At 37.3% G+C, this 16,402-nt stretch overlaps 5 protein-coding genes and 1 long non-coding RNA gene across 10 annotated transcripts; 3 read left to right on the forward strand and 3 right to left on the reverse strand.

Moving 5' to 3' along the window:
* Positions 1–367: 367 nt before the first annotated feature.
* LOC110845966 (mitochondrial import receptor subunit TOM70) lies at positions 368–3,098 on the reverse strand. The gene is made up of 8 exons (XM_022092531.2): positions 2,592–3,098; positions 2,341–2,493; positions 2,213–2,267; positions 1,882–2,041; positions 1,343–1,795; positions 1,142–1,268; positions 858–1,078; positions 368–777 (listed from the first exon to the last, which is right to left on the reverse strand). Exons 1-8 carry the CDS (start codon positions 2,943–2,945, stop codon positions 615–617), a joined length of 1,686 nt encoding a protein of 561 aa, XP_021948223.1. The 5' UTR covers positions 2,946–3,098; the 3' UTR covers positions 368–614.
* Positions 3,099–3,800: 702 nt separating this feature from the next.
* Positions 3,801–5,638, forward strand: LOC110845431 (stress-induced-phosphoprotein 1). Its single transcript, XM_022091833.2, has 6 exons — positions 3,801–4,177; positions 4,313–4,523; positions 4,602–4,678; positions 4,749–4,908; positions 4,975–5,136; positions 5,218–5,638. The coding sequence occupies exons 1-6, from the start codon at positions 4,157–4,159 to the stop codon at positions 5,556–5,558; spliced, it is 972 nt and encodes a 323-aa protein (XP_021947525.1). The 5' UTR covers positions 3,801–4,156; the 3' UTR covers positions 5,559–5,638.
* A 142-nt stretch (positions 5,639–5,780) lies between these two features.
* Positions 5,781–8,929, reverse strand: LOC110845432 (zinc finger protein 493). 3 transcript variants are annotated; one of them, XM_035849169.1, is made up of 5 exons: positions 8,714–8,929; positions 8,164–8,582; positions 7,588–8,079; positions 6,971–7,504; positions 5,781–6,885 (listed from the first exon to the last, which is right to left on the reverse strand). In XM_035849169.1, the coding sequence occupies exons 2-5, from the start codon at positions 8,537–8,539 to the stop codon at positions 5,918–5,920; spliced, it is 2,370 nt and encodes a 789-aa protein (XP_035705062.1). In that variant the 5' UTR covers positions 8,540–8,582; positions 8,714–8,929; the 3' UTR covers positions 5,781–5,917. The 3 variants fall into 3 exon arrangements, with proteins under 3 accessions (XP_035705062.1, XP_021947527.2, XP_035705063.1); XM_022091835.2 differs by having other exon boundaries at positions 8,648–8,929; XM_035849170.1 differs by having other exon boundaries at positions 8,791–8,917.
* Positions 8,930–10,226: 1,297 nt separating this feature from the next.
* On the forward strand, positions 10,227–11,905 carry LOC110845549. The gene is made up of 5 exons (XM_022091987.1): positions 10,227–10,345; positions 10,432–10,735; positions 11,050–11,234; positions 11,302–11,487; positions 11,577–11,905. The coding sequence occupies exons 1-5, from the start codon at positions 10,227–10,229 to the stop codon at positions 11,860–11,862; spliced, it is 1,080 nt and encodes a 359-aa protein (XP_021947679.1). The 3' UTR covers positions 11,863–11,905.
* Positions 11,906–11,957: 52 nt separating this feature from the next.
* On the reverse strand, positions 11,958–13,929 carry LOC110845550 (cyclin-T1). Of its 3 annotated transcripts, none has more exons than XM_022091988.2 (8): positions 13,754–13,929; positions 13,279–13,628; positions 13,090–13,207; positions 12,917–13,009; positions 12,718–12,841; positions 12,566–12,611; positions 12,415–12,505; positions 11,958–12,331 (listed from the first exon to the last, which is right to left on the reverse strand). In XM_022091988.2, exons 2-8 carry the CDS (start codon positions 13,596–13,598, stop codon positions 11,984–11,986), a joined length of 1,140 nt encoding a protein of 379 aa, XP_021947680.1. In that variant the 5' UTR covers positions 13,599–13,628; positions 13,754–13,929; the 3' UTR covers positions 11,958–11,983. The 3 variants fall into 3 exon arrangements, with proteins under 3 accessions (XP_021947680.1, XP_035704756.1, XP_035704757.1); XM_035848863.1 differs by having other exon boundaries at positions 12,700–12,841; XM_035848864.1 differs by lacking the exon at positions 13,754–13,929 and having other exon boundaries at positions 12,700–12,841; positions 13,279–13,641.
* Positions 12,731–13,336, forward strand: LOC118434737. The gene is made up of 3 exons (XR_004834217.1): positions 12,731–12,868; positions 12,956–13,014; positions 13,086–13,336. It is a non-coding gene; the product is annotated as an uncharacterized LOC118434737 (long non-coding RNA).
* Positions 13,930–16,402: the final 2,473 nt, after the last annotated feature.

Raw genomic sequence — 16,402 nt, forward strand, 5'->3', positions numbered from 1 at the left:
GTGACTTGGCGTCATCATCAGTCTGAATTATTATGAAGCAAACCAATAAAGTCCCCCAGAAATATAGCACCAAGTCGCCCAGTTTGGACACCAGCACTGCAAGAAAATCTACAATTCCGAATATTCTGCACCAAACACCCCACTCGACCTGTTTTGCTCATCTTCAAACTTGTTTCCTAGATCTGTGCGATATGCTGGCGAAAATTTCAAGTCAATCAGTTAAGCCGTTTTGGCTCAATCGTGTCAACGGACCAACAGCGGTTTCACAAGCCCTGACTCGGGCTAAAAGGCATTTTTAGAGCAGTCATTAAAGAAATTTCCATAGGATTTGGCTTGATGGGCAAGATCAATAACTATGGACAACTAATAAGGTCTAAGATAATGAATGTTTATTATATTTAAGCTCGCACACGTTAATGCATTCAATCCAAGTAAATTACTGCGCTTTATAAACAAACATACGAACGTACATACTATAAACTGGATAAATTAAATACGAGAACTAACGAAGACACAAGATTAAATTATGTTAAAAACGTTTCATACTAAATATGTATAGTTTAAAATTGTTTATTTCAATTAAATATTTGATCTTCATTGTCCAACTTAAAAATCTACTTAAAAAACCCCGGTTGAACTTCGAGCCCCAAATTATCGCGCACTTTCTTTTGCACTTCTGCAGCTTTCAGTAGGGAGGACAAGATGGTCAGTTCTTGAACCGATCGGGCGAGCTTGACAGCTCTGGTAATGTATTTTATCGCTGGGTCCAGTGAACCACTAGATATTTGAAGAAAAAAATGTATAAAAGAAAGTTTTGTACAATCGCTGTTATTACACAAAGAAGTTTTCTCACGCACTTTTGCAAATGCAACGTTCCCAATGTTTCATATACGAACTCGTTCCTCTCGTCCACATTTACTGCCTCCTCCAAAACTTTAATTGCCTCCTCGACATCACCATTTTGCTGATATTTAGCCATCGCCCGGTGCACGAGAACACCTGCATTGGTCTTGTCTAATTCTGCGACACGAGAAAAATGCAGCTCGGCTTCAGCGAAGCGTTGATTTTCCATAAGTATCTGTCATTAGTTAAGAAATAATTAATTAAGTGTAATTAAAAATAGTTAATGCATCGGACTAACTTGTCCGTATAAAGAAAAGACGTCTGGGCTGTCTCCAAATTTTCTGACTAAATTTTCAAACTCCCGTACGCACTGATCCGCGCCAGGAATATCACCAGAACCACCAAGAATGCGGTATTGTACATACCTAGGATGAAAATCATTACGTAAATTACATAATCCGGTACTATTTGACTCATTCCGACAGTTTTAGAGATATACCACTTTGTTGCATTGGCTATTGCATAGCCTGGTTCAAGTTCAGCTGCTTTGCTTAGATGGGCAAGGGCATCAGGAAGATTATTACGGGTAAGGAGGATTTGTCCTTTATGGTGCCACAAGTCTACATTATCCGGCCAAACTTTTGCAGCCTCTTCGAAACAGTCTTCACATTCCTTTTCTTGCCCAACCAGCGCATAATGTGAGGCTAGTTTGACAAGTGCAGTGGCTTTTACTGCTTTGTCGGTTGTGTGTTTGATGACATACTCGAAATCTTCGAGGGTGGCGGGGGAGGTGTGACCATAAAGGAAACGGAATGAGCCACGAAGATAGTGGGATTCGGTTTTGTAGGAGTTGTAGGTTTCTATTTGGGTCGTGGTTAAGGGAATTATAGAGTCAAAAGAAGAGGGTGAGTTTGGAGAGGGAATGAGCGTAGATAAGGCTGTAATGTAGGGGCTGTAAACAAGACAGTCGAATAAAAGTTAAACATTTAGGTTATAACAAGTTAATTGTCCGCATATTAAATGTGTATTTGCACTCACCACTCGTCACCACTAGGAAGTTCTTCTCTTCCAGTCAAAATTTTACTAATGGGACAATTATAAAACCCTCTCAAATATGTGATACATGTGTGTTTGCTTGGATTGACGCCTTTTCCTTCCGTATCTCTTGCGCGCATCAGTCTCGTCCCCTCCAACGCACCTAATTAAGTAAAATAAATTTTCAGTTAAATTTAATAGAATTGTGCTTACATTCTTTGGCGAGTGGTTAATAATTCCACCGGTATTTGTAAATCGTTTCAACCCAAGTTAAGTTGTCATTTAGTTTAACATACTATTGTTAAAAAAGTGCACAAAAATTAAAATTCCATACCAAGTTCTTTTAATACGTCATCCGCCAGTTGGACAGATACGGGGCTGCTGAATTGCTGCGCAAAATAAATTTTAGGGTTATCATTTTGAATCATTACTGCACAGTTTAGGTTTAGTGAATTCCATTACCTCCAAAATACAAACTGCAGTGATATCCTCTAAACTCTCCTCCAAAAACCCAGTAGCTTTATATGCTTTGGACCGTCGGTGGAGCGCTTTGACATATTTAGGATTTCGCTTTAATGCGGCTGTTGTTTCCTTAATCACTGCAGTGTAGTCGCCCTGTAATGCAATTATTAATTTGTTACAGTCCGCTTTCAAAATTACTAACATTCCAAACAATGTAATGAAACAATGTAAATCTCTCACTCTATACTCACCAACTTTTCGAAAACTGCTGCCCTATTTTGATACAATTGTTCTAACGCTTCCTTGTCTTCTTCGTCACATAATTCTACCGCTTTTGAATATAACTCTAAAGCTTCAGTATAATTTCCGATTTTGAAAAGTTTATTTCCCGATTCTTTTAACGTTTTAGCTGTGTTTGGAACTGGCATGGGTTTTACTTCTGCTGGTGACTCTTCAGGTTTTAAAGTGTCTGGCGAATTATCGCTGCTACTTTTATTATTATTACGATACCGGTAATAACAAAACCCAGCAACTGCAAGGGAAGGAACCCCAATGTAAAGGGCATATTTGTAGGTGGGGTTGGTCGGGGTGTAGGATGAGAACATTTTTATTTTTATATATTTAATTTAGTCAATTAAGTAGTCTAGATTTTGCATTGTAATTTTATGCGATTTATGCGATAGCACGAACTATACAAGTAAATTGCTTTGAGCTTGGGTTGGGTTTTTTACCATCTCCATGTTCGGTGCGTGTGAAAGTGAAGTGGTTCCGTTGCCGGTTTATTGAGGGGACCACGAGAATTAGATTCGCATAAATCATCTACGGATATGCAAAATATTTTTAATTATTAAAATCACTAATTTATTCCCTAAAGAGATTTATTTATTTATGCATATTTCCATTAGATTTGTTATCATTATTAGAGTCCTTCGGTGGCATTTTTTATTTTTATTTTTACTTAAATACAAATCTACTGTTATTCTTTTGACGTTGCAAGAAACATTCAGATAATTGCATCTTTAATTGTAAAATTCAACTCATGAATGATCAGTTTAATGTGCAATTTTATAGACCTGAAGTAAAAGTATACAAATCAATCAGTAATCAACTGACACAATATATGTATGTATTTCAAATAATTCTATGATTTTCACGTGAGAATAACTTAAATTAACTGTAAAAACTATTATCATATTTATTTAATCATCAAAACATTTAAAACGTCATCTTAAAATTAAAGTTTATTAAATAAATTGAATGAATTTCCGGTAGTGTAAATTATTATACTGCATGCAAGCGCAATGCAATTTGTCTTCCTTATTTCATACGTTTGCTCCAGTCTGGCCATAGACTTTTCTCATCCTCAGTAGAAGCATCCAGAAAATTCCGCGGTGTTTCGTGATATGGAGCTTCTCAGCCGCCTGCCGTCCAACTTACTACCGAAAACCGCCCGGAACAATTTCCTTCTGCACATTTTAGAGCCAGAATTTTGCATTGTATTTTGTATTTTCAGCTGAATACTTGTTGGAAATACCCTAAATTTATTTTTTTGTCATAAATTGAAAATATGATTAGGCTACACCACGTTTTGTGATAAAAAGTAAAGAAATCAGATATCATTATAATTGTCGGTCTGGGTGGAGAGCGGTAGAAGTTGGGCGGTGAGTGGTGTAAAGTTCTGCGAGGAGCCTGTTTTAGTCAGAGAACGGCAGAACGAACACACTGCTCGGCACAAAGGGAGTGAATTTATTCGTCATTCTCGTTTTTGGATAATTTTATAAATTTTTACTTTTGAAAACATCATAACTCAATTAAAATGGCCACCAACGAGAGTGAGGTGAGTTAACTGATTAATCATTTCTTCAGTTTTCGTAGTAAATTGTACTACAATTAGCAGCACAAATTATTAGTTGTGGAGAGCGAGTTTATTTATATAAGTGAATTTCAAATTGAAATTTTCAATTACTTACAGGCTGCCAATCTGAAGACTCAGGGGAATCTTTCGTACACAAAGAAGGACTTTGATACAGCCTTATCCTGCTACACGAAGGCTCTGACCCTCGACCCTACCAACATGACTTACAAACTCAACATTGCTGCGGTATATTTCGAACAGAAAAAGTACGAGGATTCCATCAAAACTTGTCTGGATGCAATTGAATTGGGAAGAGAGAACAGGGCCGGTAAAGGAAATAGTTGATTAATTGATTTTATAGTTGATGCATGCTCTTTAACTTTACATTGTTGAATTTAAATTACAGATTTCAAATTAATCGCGAAAGCATTCACTCGCATAGCTAACTCACACCGAAAACTTGGCGAGTATACGAATGCAAAAGTAAATTTAACTTTCAAAACAAGTAGTATTTAACAAAGTGCTATTAATTATAATTAAATATTTGTCTCAGGTCTTTTATGAAAAATCATTATCTGAACACCGAGTCCCCGAAACTCGAGCTATGCTGGCTGAGGTCGAAAAGATTATAAAAGAGGAGGAGCGTAAAAGCTACATCGATCCCGTTAAAGCTGAAGAGGAAAAAGAAACTGGAAATGACTTGTTTAAAAAGGGTTTGTTAATTAATCATAGAGTTCAAATTTAATGCATTTATTATAATAATGTTTTAAAATATTTAGGAGACTTTGCTGGCGCTCTAAAACACTACACGGAAGCTATTCGGCGTAATCCAGAGGACGCAAAGCTTTATTCCAATCGTGCCGCGTGCTACACAAAATTGGCCGCATTTGATTTGGGATTGAAAGACTGTGACAAGTGCTTGGAGTTGGATGTGACTTTTAGTAAGTAAATTATGATTACTTACTTATACTTAATTAATTGGATTCGCAAACTAATTAGTTATTTAACTAATTACCTTCTAGTAAAAGGGCATCTCCGTCGGGGTAAAATCCTCCATGCTCTGGGAGACCATACAAAAGCAATGACTTCGTATGAGAATGCGTTGCAACTCGACCCCACGAACTCGGAGGCATTGCAAGGTCATCAACTCGCCCTCCGCCAAGTGCACTCGAATCCTGAGGAGATGCGGAAGAAGGCGATGGGTGATCCGGAGGTGCAGGCAATTCTTGGGGATCCTGCCATGCGACTGATTTTGGAACAGATGCAAACGGATCCGAGGGCACTGCAGGATCATTTAAAAAATCCTGAAATTGCTGTCAAAATTCAAAAGTTACTGGATTCTGGGTTGATTGCTATTAGGTGAATTGTGTGAATGATTGTCATGTTTATTTTAAGGAGGAGAAAACTTAATAAAGCTTTTTTTCATTGAACCATTTAAAAGTATTCGAACTATATGAATCACTGAATACAAAAATTTTACCACTTTTAACTCGAAGTTGCAAGTTGCCATTTAAAAACCAAGGCTAGCTTTCACCCAAGATGATGAGATAAATAAAAACCTTTAGCCTTTTTATAAATTGCCCAATCACTTATTAGGAAACTTGTATGCATTTATTTATTGCTAATTGACTAGATTCTCATATTTTAATGTACATGTTTTTATCACAATTATTGAATGCATTTCAATTTACTAAATTTTAAATGCGCTCTCCTTGTTCCGTGTTAATAGTGTATAAAATAATTAATGACTCGGTCTTGACCATGGTCATCATCTCCAGAGGCGACAGTAACAACGCCTGCGACTGCCACATCATTGATTACTTCATTTCGATTCCTTATCGTGTCTGCTGCTGCTGTGGGCGGTCTGCTAGTCTTCCGCGCTCGCTTCTTCCTGTTGGGATCCTTTGGCTCATGAATCTGAACATGTTGCCTCAAGTTATTTGCCCTCTTGAATTTTTTATGACAAGTTGGGCACTCGTAAGATAACGTACCAGAATGAATTTCTTCATGTTTCAGGAGGAACTGTTTACAGGCGAATGTTTTATCGCATATTTTACATACAATGGGGAGCTGTGCCTTAGGCTCATGACTTATTTTATGCAGTTTTAGTCCGGCTGGGTACTTGAAACCGGCCCCACAAATTTCACAAATAAAGTTCTTCGTGGTGGAATGCTTATTCATATGTTGACTCAGGACCGATGGGCTTTGAAAAACATGCCCACAGACTTCGCACTTGTGTCCGACGTAGGATTCACTGTGTATCACTTGATGTTTCCGCAGATATTTTTCATTTACAAACTTTCTACCACAGACGTCACACACGACGCGATTGTTGGTATGAGATAATGCGACATGATCTTTAAGCTTTAACGAGTTGGAGAATACCGACTGGCAGATGATGCATTGAAAGGGCTGCTCAAAATTTTTATGGAGTTCCTCATGGGTTTGAGTTTCTTCATGGGTTTGAAAGTTTAAGGCACAGAAACTGCAGTTGAATTGAGTATGTAATCGCTGCGTGTGAGTCTTTAGGGATGAATTAGTGGAAAACTTTTTAGGACATGAAACGCATGGGATATTTTGAGATGGTTGGACAACTTCTTTTTGACATCTTTTACTTGTGTGAGATTGTAGAGATTTGTATTTCCGGAATTTCTTGGGGCACTTAACACAGTGGAAGGGTAGAGGGTCATCTGTTGAATAGATATCAAAAATTAAATCAATTAGATAATAAAAAAATTACAAAAAATTGAATCAGTATTATATTCTTGGTCCTACTTTCATGAACTCCCAGTTGATGACCCTTCAAACTTGCTTCCGCCATAAACGAGGCTGGGCATAAGCGACATTGTAATTTTTTGATGGAAGTATCCCCCCGATTTTTCCTACCCCGTTGACGGCGACGATAATCTTCATCATTTCCGTCAGAATAATCATTGTCCGAGAAATCAAAATCTGAAGCGTTATCGTCCTCCTCGTCTTCTCCAGTTTCTAGATAATCGTCATCTTTATCGGAAGGATATTGGTTATCTTCATCTAAATTAATAGCAGTGTCATCATCTTGGTCCTCGTGTTTTAGAATACTGGTTATTTCCCGTTTTACAGTTACACGGGGAGAGGAGCGTCGGATTAGTGGATTTCCAGCTTCAGAGTTCGAAAGATGATGAGGTTCTGATTTGGGTTGAAGCTCAGCAGTAGTATTTTCAAAAGTGAGGAGTGAAAGTGTGCATTTATTGGCTCTGTGACGTTTAAGACTTTTCAACTGCTTGAGTTTTTTTGGGCACTTGTCACAATGATATGGGAGGGGGTCAACTGAAATAGAAAATCTTGATTAATAAGTTAAATAAGTATGTACTCCTAATGGTAAATGTATATTAATTGGTTTGATATCTTACACTCATGGACACCTCTTATATGTCCTTTCAAGGCCATGTCAGATCCAAAGGCCAATGCAGGACAAAGAGAACACTTAAATTTTTTGAGTTTTATGGGACTGTTCGGCCTTCGAGGCCTCTTCCCATGACTGGTTTGATAGTCATCATAACTGTCATCCTCAGATACAAAAGGTTGTTCATAACTCTCTGGGGAATACCCAAGGATGCCAAAGTTTTGTTGGTGATCGTCCTCTGTCGATAGAAAAATCCGGTCTTGTTCCATAAATAATAAATCAACTTCCTCTTCTTGTTTAAAATTTATGTAACTTTTCTCTTCCTCTTCAATCTTCACATTGTCAACTTCATTCAAAAGTTTTCGTTTCACAGCTCGGCTTGAATGTTGGACTGGTTTTGTATCGTTGTTGTCAGAATAATTCCTCAAGGATTCCAAATTTAGTAAATGTTTAAACCGATCAATCCCAACATTAATGTCAGCACTTCCTTCGCGAAGCACTAAATTAATTTAAAAAATACGGTGTTATTTGACGCATTCCTTTACTCATCTGTATTTAGTTAGCCAAGATTTATTATACTTACGTTTAGAAATTTCTCGCTCAAAATTTTCCCCAAAATCTTTAATCTCTTTCTGCGCCACCTTGTCCAACATGTCTTTTTGCAATACCTCCAATCTTGCAAGTAATTGATTAAAGAGACGAAAGGTAAAATCAATATCTCGAACAACTTGGACACATTTCTGACAATAATCCGCGTCTTTCATGACTTGACGGAGTGGATCGTTGGCAGGAATTCGAAAGAGGCAGGAAATTGATTCAACGCAGCGGAGTGACCATGTTTCTAGAATTTTTATATCTCCACCCACTCCGCCAAAGGGTCTCCTTCCATCACCGTCGTCATCCCCACATAAATAGCATCCTTCTTCTATTCCTCCCTGTTCTTCTTTTAGCGTATTCATAATTTCTCAATTCATTCGGTTTTGCTGCATTCGACTTTTTCAGCTAAAAATCGTCAGAATAAAATTATGCCTGACCACATTATATTTCGTTATATGTATATGTATTACTATAAAATTATATTTTTCGTTTGTACTACCAACGAAAACAATCAAGATTGAATCAATTAATACAACCTGTTAATCCAAAACAAAGTTCTCACATATGCAACGTATTTTGTGCTACAGAAAAATAATGATTGCTTATAGTTTACTTAAATTGCAGGATTGTTTAATTTTTCGTATTACGTAATGCCGTAATATGTATTATTGGAATTTCCAATTTGGAAACGTGATTTCAAGAGATGTCCAATATTTTTTATTTATTTTGTCAATATTTTGTTTAGACTTTTCAATAATTCCCTCTTTGTTACACAAGACACGAAGTATTCATGCACATGAGACTCATATGAAGCCTACAAAACATGCTTGTAAATTTCATTTCGTTCATGACCGTAAAATTGAAGTAGTATATTACATTTAAATTAAATCTACCATCTAAAACACTATCAGGAAACTATTCTATTATGACTGGATTAAAATTACTGCAAGGACCTGAAAATATCAAGTACCTTCGGGGAAGTCATATATTTAGGTATGCTTAAAATTCAGGGGTCAACTTTTTAGGGTGATTTTGTATACTTTTTGTTCGAACATAAGGGTCTGGATACTAAAAATATAATTAGTGTGCAAAAATAGTATCACTATTCCTCTCGTTCTCGGGACCGTTTATGATAATCTGGGACTGGTTGAATGCGACTCAATTACGATCATGTGCATACATGATCACAATTTAAATAATAATAATAAACACTAATATGTTTGAATTCAACAGGCCAGCAATCATTTAACATGAATTTTTTGGCATGCAAATGTCAATGTCTTTGTAATTTTTATTACATAATGAGGTAGTCAGAAGAAATTTTGTTTACACGTTATTGTTTATACATTTCAGAAACAATAAAAAACAAATACAGTCAATTACTTACAATATAACGGACGAAGGAGATTTTATGTACAGTCCTTTTATGTATCTGAGCTGAGTATTTATAAAGATAACAAGAAGTTATTTCAGTCGCATCATGTCATAAATGCATATTTATTTAACTTTATCAATAAAAAAAGTCCAAGTCTGTAGTCAGTAAAAATAGTCAGCAAATAGTCTGTAGTCAGAAAAAATAATTATTAAAAGGAAACGCAACATCACAAGGATGAGAAACTTGATCGCTACATTTTATCGACTACCACTCACACAACGACTGAATAAAGTCATACCGGCAAAAAATATTTATCACCTACGACTCCGAAATATTATCATTATATTAATAACAGTAATTATTTTGGCCTGTATCACTCTGAATAATAAACTCCGATCAGAAAATGATCTCAAAGTGGTTAATGAGGAAAAAAATTCGAGACAAGGTGACTGGCAAATCGTTTGGGAGGAGAATCAAGAACAAATTTGGGATGGATCGGGACCAGTAAAGGGTCTGAAATTTATGGTATATTCGGCCTATCTTGATGAGAATAATGAGAGGTAGCAAATAGCAAAATGTGCCAATTGAAATACATATGACACAGTTTATTTATTCTTTATATTGACCTGCATAGAAACGTTATCCGGATAATAGCCCTCACTCCGACGAAAGGCATGCTACCAAATTTCTTTTGCCACCTGTTTACTGGTGACGACAAGACCGGCGTCATTCCTTTTGGCGAGCCATTTCCAGCTATAATTGAGCATTCAGGATACAGTCAATATTTGTATGGGTAAGATGTTTTGCAAGCTGCACATATATTTATGTAGCTCAAAATAAGCTAATTTAATAATTTTAACTGATTAACACGTTGCGCAGAGGCTCCTTCATCCTTTGTCCTATAATGCCACATCTTACCCTTCGAAATACAACGAAGCCATATTTTTTAGCACTGTCACCAATACGAGAGAAATTTGACGGTCGACGAATTCTACCTGTCCAGAAAATACAACGACGGAGGACGAGCCGTGAAAATGTGTTCAACTTTCAGTACCATTTTGCCATCTGCGTCCAACCCACGTATCGTTACGACTCGGTCTTGGAGCTAATGGAATGGCTCGAATTTCACAGAATGATGGGAGTCACGCATGTCACGATGTACAATATCTCGATGGGGGCACATGTATCGTGCCTTCTAAGGTCAAACGCATTGAAAAAAAGTATGCGTAGATAGAATGGCGACGCATAAATAACCATTTTGCATAGTCTTGATATGTTGTGCAATTTCAGACTTGGACGTACTCGTTCTTCCGTGGGGGTTACCTATTCCGTCAAAGGTTACATATTTGTGCGAGGCAGAATGAGACCTTGGAGAATAATGCTGATCATTTTCTCATGTAGATAAATACCAACTGTTACAAATACTTATTGTGCAATATTTATGTAAATGCAATATTCTCTCCAAGGTCTCATGTCAATTATTGAAATATCACTCAGCAAGTTCACGTCAACGGCCAAGTCGCACAAAGTAACGACTGTCTTTGGAGATATCGTGGTGTTGCGAATTATGTCTTGTTCCTCGACTTTGACGAATATCTCGTTCCAAATTATACTCATGCTGTTAACTATGCACAACTTGTGGAAAGATTAAAAACAGTGCCAGTAGATGAAAAACTGAACAGGTTAATGCATAAAAGTATAAAAGTGCTAACAAGATTGCAAGCATTAGATTAACATGCTATCTTTCAGATCCCTACCTGTCGCCCAATTTCTTTTCCGCTCAGCCTTCTTTGGTAAAGATTTGGCTAGGGAATTTGGAACCAGGAGAAAGTTGGCGTTACCGTCTACGGATAGTTCAGAAAAGTTAAGATTGGATGATTTAATTACTTTTACTAGGACTGAAAGACAATCGTTTATGTATCCGGCTAAAGTACGGTGAGTCGTGCTCGGGCAGAGAAATAATTATTATGATATGATACTTAATTTTTTTATACCCAAGTTCATATTGCAAATTACAATTACAGATCCAAGTTCATGAGCATCCCTAACCAAGTCATTGAGCCAGGAGTACACTACTTGGAAAGGAGCGAGCCAAGAAGTCTTGGCGAAGTTCAAGTCTCACCAGAAGAGATAGGATTCGTTCACCACTACCGCGACTACCTCTGTGGGGTTAGAGAATGTTCTACCTTGAAAAAGGTTACTGATAACTCGGCTCACTTTTGGGTGGCTGGGGTTTTGGAAAGAACGGAGGAGTTATGGAAGGAAGTCAGAAAAGAATGTAATCTGGGTCTAGAGATGCTTCAAAGTTGAAGGGGCATTTCTTTTTAATAAACTGATTTAATTTCGCTTTAAAGTTTTATCACTCGACAATTTATTTTCCGAGTTGAACAAATTTCTTAAATTTATAAGCGTGCATGTCGAAATTTATTAACTATTTATTGAAATTGTAAGAAGCTGCGGATGTAAATGAAGAAGTAGCGACCGATGCACTTTTTCCTAAGGGCTCGGATGGAGGGTTAACCAAACATGCAGCCAAAGCGGTTCTCTTTCGTCCTTGACTATTTTGACTACTACCAGACTCACTCCTTTGACTATTTTGGTTGGGTGAGTCGCCCTCGCTCTTACAAATTTGCGTAAGGTTCTCAACCCTTTGTCGCATGACGGGTGAAACTCGGTCATAAACGTGCAAAAATTCGTGTGTTAGTTTCTCCAAATCGGGCTGCGTACATCTTGGGTCAATATATAACCACCAGTCTCGCCCCTCCTTGGAGCGAGATATCTATTAATCAGACAAATTCATATTTAACAACATATTCATATATCCTTTTCTATTTCCGTCTGGTAATAATTGTATTTATTAACCTGCCACCCTGACCATTTGCATGCAACGTAAATTGCCAATGCTGCGATAAGCGTGGGGCGATATTGAACGCACATGGTGGTCATGAGTAGTCTAAACAATATATGATTAGTATTTTGCAAAAACGACCTACATGCTTATATGATCTCTTACAATTTTGTCACCAAAGAGAACGAAGCTGTACCCAACTCCTTACTCGCTGGAAAAAAAAATTGCCAGAATTTATATTTAAAATTACTTACTATGAAGGAATTAGAACAAATAAGACTTAAATTGTAATTTTTTACAGATATTATGTGTCCAACCTCGAACAAGTTTACATGCTTGGATGACATGTGTGCGGGCATGGTCAACTGTAAAATCGAACCCGAGAGTCATCAAGATGATATTTTCATTTGTGCAAAGGTCTTCGCACATTTTGCGATACGTCTTAAATTTAATCAACATACAATTTTAGTAAGATATCTAATTCATGAATATTAATAACATGTATTTAATTGCTACCTCTGCCGTTTGGGTGACCACCGATCCTTTATTGAGTAGAATACTGTGAGCGACTTTGATAACATGTTCCATTTTACGGGGTTGTTCTTCCAACTTTGGTATGAAAAATAAAAATGACAGTTTATAATTTGTACCACTTTGAAAACATCAACCTAATAATAACTGCTAGAAACCTTGGCCGCCACGAAGATGGTCGCAATAGAGATGGACTCCACAGGAAAATGTTCAAATGGGTGGCACATGTAGAATCTGTGCATGAAGACTATTGCAGTATCGTTGCAAATTTGATTCCTGGAGAAAATACAAATTAATTAATCAATTTGCAAATGTAACTAATATAAATTAATTAAAAAGTCTATTACACTTGTAATTTATTCCCCAACTTCTGAATAAAACAAGCGCCTCCTTGTCGAAGTTCAATTTCTGTTTTCCAACTCATTCCAAGCCTACGCGACGGGGTATCATTGATCTGAGCCTTAGTAAAGTACCATTTGCCAGGATTGGGGGGACGTGGTCGTTCTTCATCCGCAGAAATACTGATAGCCGCAATATTCATCAAGCAGGAGGAACCACCACTACTGCGACCAGAAATGACAGGCACAGCAGGTGGTAACGGTTCAAGATTGGCGACAGGTCCTTGCTTTGCACCACAAACGACAACATTGTGTGACGACGACGACATGATACAGAATTGTCAGCTTTGTCAATTGACCTACCGACCAAGAAGCAAGCTAAAGTATGTTTTAAAGGGTGCCATTTTAGAATAAAAATATGCACATAATGAACTAATTATTTTGAAAAGCAAGAGGTCACAAATAGCTGCATTTACAAACTTACCAAGTCCTCTCCTTCACTCGAAAAAAGTCTAGCTGTCTTTGTTTACCTTCTCGTAAAATCGGTCAAAAAATTAAAACATGGGCAACGATTAATGCTAATTAAATTCGCGATAGTGGTCAATATGTGACACAACAAATGAATTAAAATTTGGAATTTCAGTGCGAACGACAAGCCGACGACAGCAAACAAGTGGTCGTCCGTCTTACGATGAGCGGAGTGTGCTTGCTAAACAGTTTGCTTGCTAAAAAAAAACTCAACTCGGTTCCTCTCTCCAGCAGCAACCAAACACGTAGTTTTCATGAAAAGATTTTAATTTTTATTCAAAATTGTGTACATATTTTTTTAAATAAAATAATAATTATTTTATTTAAATTAATTATTAATTTAACATTAGTCCTGCTAATTATTAAGTTTATAAAATAGCTTAAACAGATCAGAAATTACTTTGTTGAGATACACGCAATCATCAGTCAGCTTAGTTATCAAATAAATATTATCTTGCAATGAAAAATACTATTCATTTTTAGCCCGAACCAGGGCTTATGTAATCGTCATGTCCGTCCGTCTGTCCGTCCGTCTGTCTTTCGATAACTCTCGAACGAGTTGACCGATTTGGACCAAATTTGGTACAGACATGTATCTGGGCAATGCAACGACCGAGTTCGAAGATGGGTTCGATCAGAAAAGTTTTGGACCGGTGGGGGCCATCAGAGTGGGTGGGGTATTATGCACCAAAATTTCAGAATTGTCGTAGAAAGCTGAAATTTGGCACAGAGGTTGCTAATGGCTCCTAATAGATAAAAATGAGTTCAAGTTGAAAAAATTTTCATCTTGAGGTACCCTATGGGGTGACCCATGCTGATTTTTCAAAATCGTCATATCGAGCTGAAATTTGGTGGAGAGGTAGCTTATGGGTCCTAATGGAAGAATATGACATGAAATTGGTATAATTTTTATCTAGAGCGACCCTACGGGGTGACCCATATCGATTTTTAGAAATTAACGTAGAAAGCTGAAATTTGAACCTAAGATCCTTACTGCTTTCTCATGAAATAATATGAAGTTAAATATACTGAGAAACATGGGTTTACTAATCCTCGTTCGGGCTAAGCAAAGCTGTACTGATAGGTTTTTGAAATTGTAACCTTCACTGACCAATATTCTAATTCATTCCTACCTATCATTTCCTTTCCTAAACTTTTTCTAACATTGTCGGCCCCGACGAATAAATAATCATTGTTCTCCAAAAGTCCTTCTTCCTCTTAGTTATTCGAGCTGAAGTTCCCACAGGTCCAGAGAAAGTAATAAACTGTTGCATATTAATAGTATTATTGGTTTCGTCTTTATCGACACAGTCATTGTCATAATTTTCTTCAACAGAAGGAGCCTCAGAATCGTTGCAATTGAAAAAGTCAATTTGGGCGTCATACTGCCATCCCAATCCTGTATGAACGTTTCCATGAAACGCTACCCAAATCACGATACCGTCCCTTCGTTCTGCAGCACGCACAATAAATTGTCCTCCGTCATTCAGCTCCAGGATGAACAGATTTGTAAAACCGTCTGTGGGCAAGAAATTGAGATATTTATGTAAAACAAAAAGTTGGATAACTAACATGAAATTCGTCTTGAAATAATCAGCTCACTCACCATGCACCAGTTTGGTATTACCAAATTTCAAATAGTATTTGTAACAATCTGAAAAGTTTCCGAGAAAGTTGGTCAGACTGTGAGTCGTCTTCAAATGGTCGATATATGTTCCAAAGGGGATGTTGGCATTGTTACATGTAGTAACATCATCAATCTTGACGGAGCAGGAAATCGGCCTGACGAAATTTTGTAATGAAAGTTGAAGATACTTAAAACTATCTTTTGATTATTCGGACTCAAGTCTGTTCATGTTTCTCCCTCCGTTGTGACATACTTTCGTTTTCATATGGACAACCCTCCTCAGAGTAGCGGCACATAGCGACAGTGGTAACAGAAGGTTTTTTTGATACGCTGTTGACGATGGCAATATCGGAAGTGGGGTGTGCTGATAAGTTCTTAACAGTTGTCAATTCCACCGGCTCGTTAGAACAATTTAGCTGGACGGGGACATCGAGCTCTTCTGTTTGTGTTGTCTTCTCATCCATTTGAACACTTTGAACAACTTGTTCTTCGACTTGTTGCCGAATTTCAAGCTGAACTTTGTGAAGGTGTTGAATCAGTTTCAGGCCATTGGAAACCAAAAATTCTGCAATCGTGTTGCGGGAGGATCCACCCTCCGAATAATCTCCTCGGCATGTAGGACACGTCGTCAATTGATCCATGTGAGTAAAACAAATGATGTGACCTCGTATGCACTGATGAATTGGCACCGTGCACGTTTCCAGACAGATACAACATTCCAAAAGATTCTCAATTTCGTCAAATGTGTCGTCATTTGGAGGATTAGGTGGGGGAGGAGAAGCCGACATGGTAATTTTCACTTTCCGGGACCAAAACAAATTATAAAAATTATGAAATCAAAAACAATCGAGTCAATCTAAAGTAGACTGATCAACAAGTTTACAGACTGAGGAGCGAACTTGACTTAGGATTAATGCTGTTTGTGTAACGTACGTATATCTAAATATGTATATTATCATAAAAACTCCGTTCTGGCAA

This window comes from Folsomia candida, unplaced genomic scaffold (genome assembly GCF_002217175.1).
Source record: "Folsomia candida strain VU population unplaced genomic scaffold, ASM221717v1 Fcan01_Sc003, whole genome shotgun sequence".
NCBI classification, from domain to species: domain Eukaryota; kingdom Metazoa; phylum Arthropoda; class Collembola; order Entomobryomorpha; family Isotomidae; genus Folsomia; species Folsomia candida.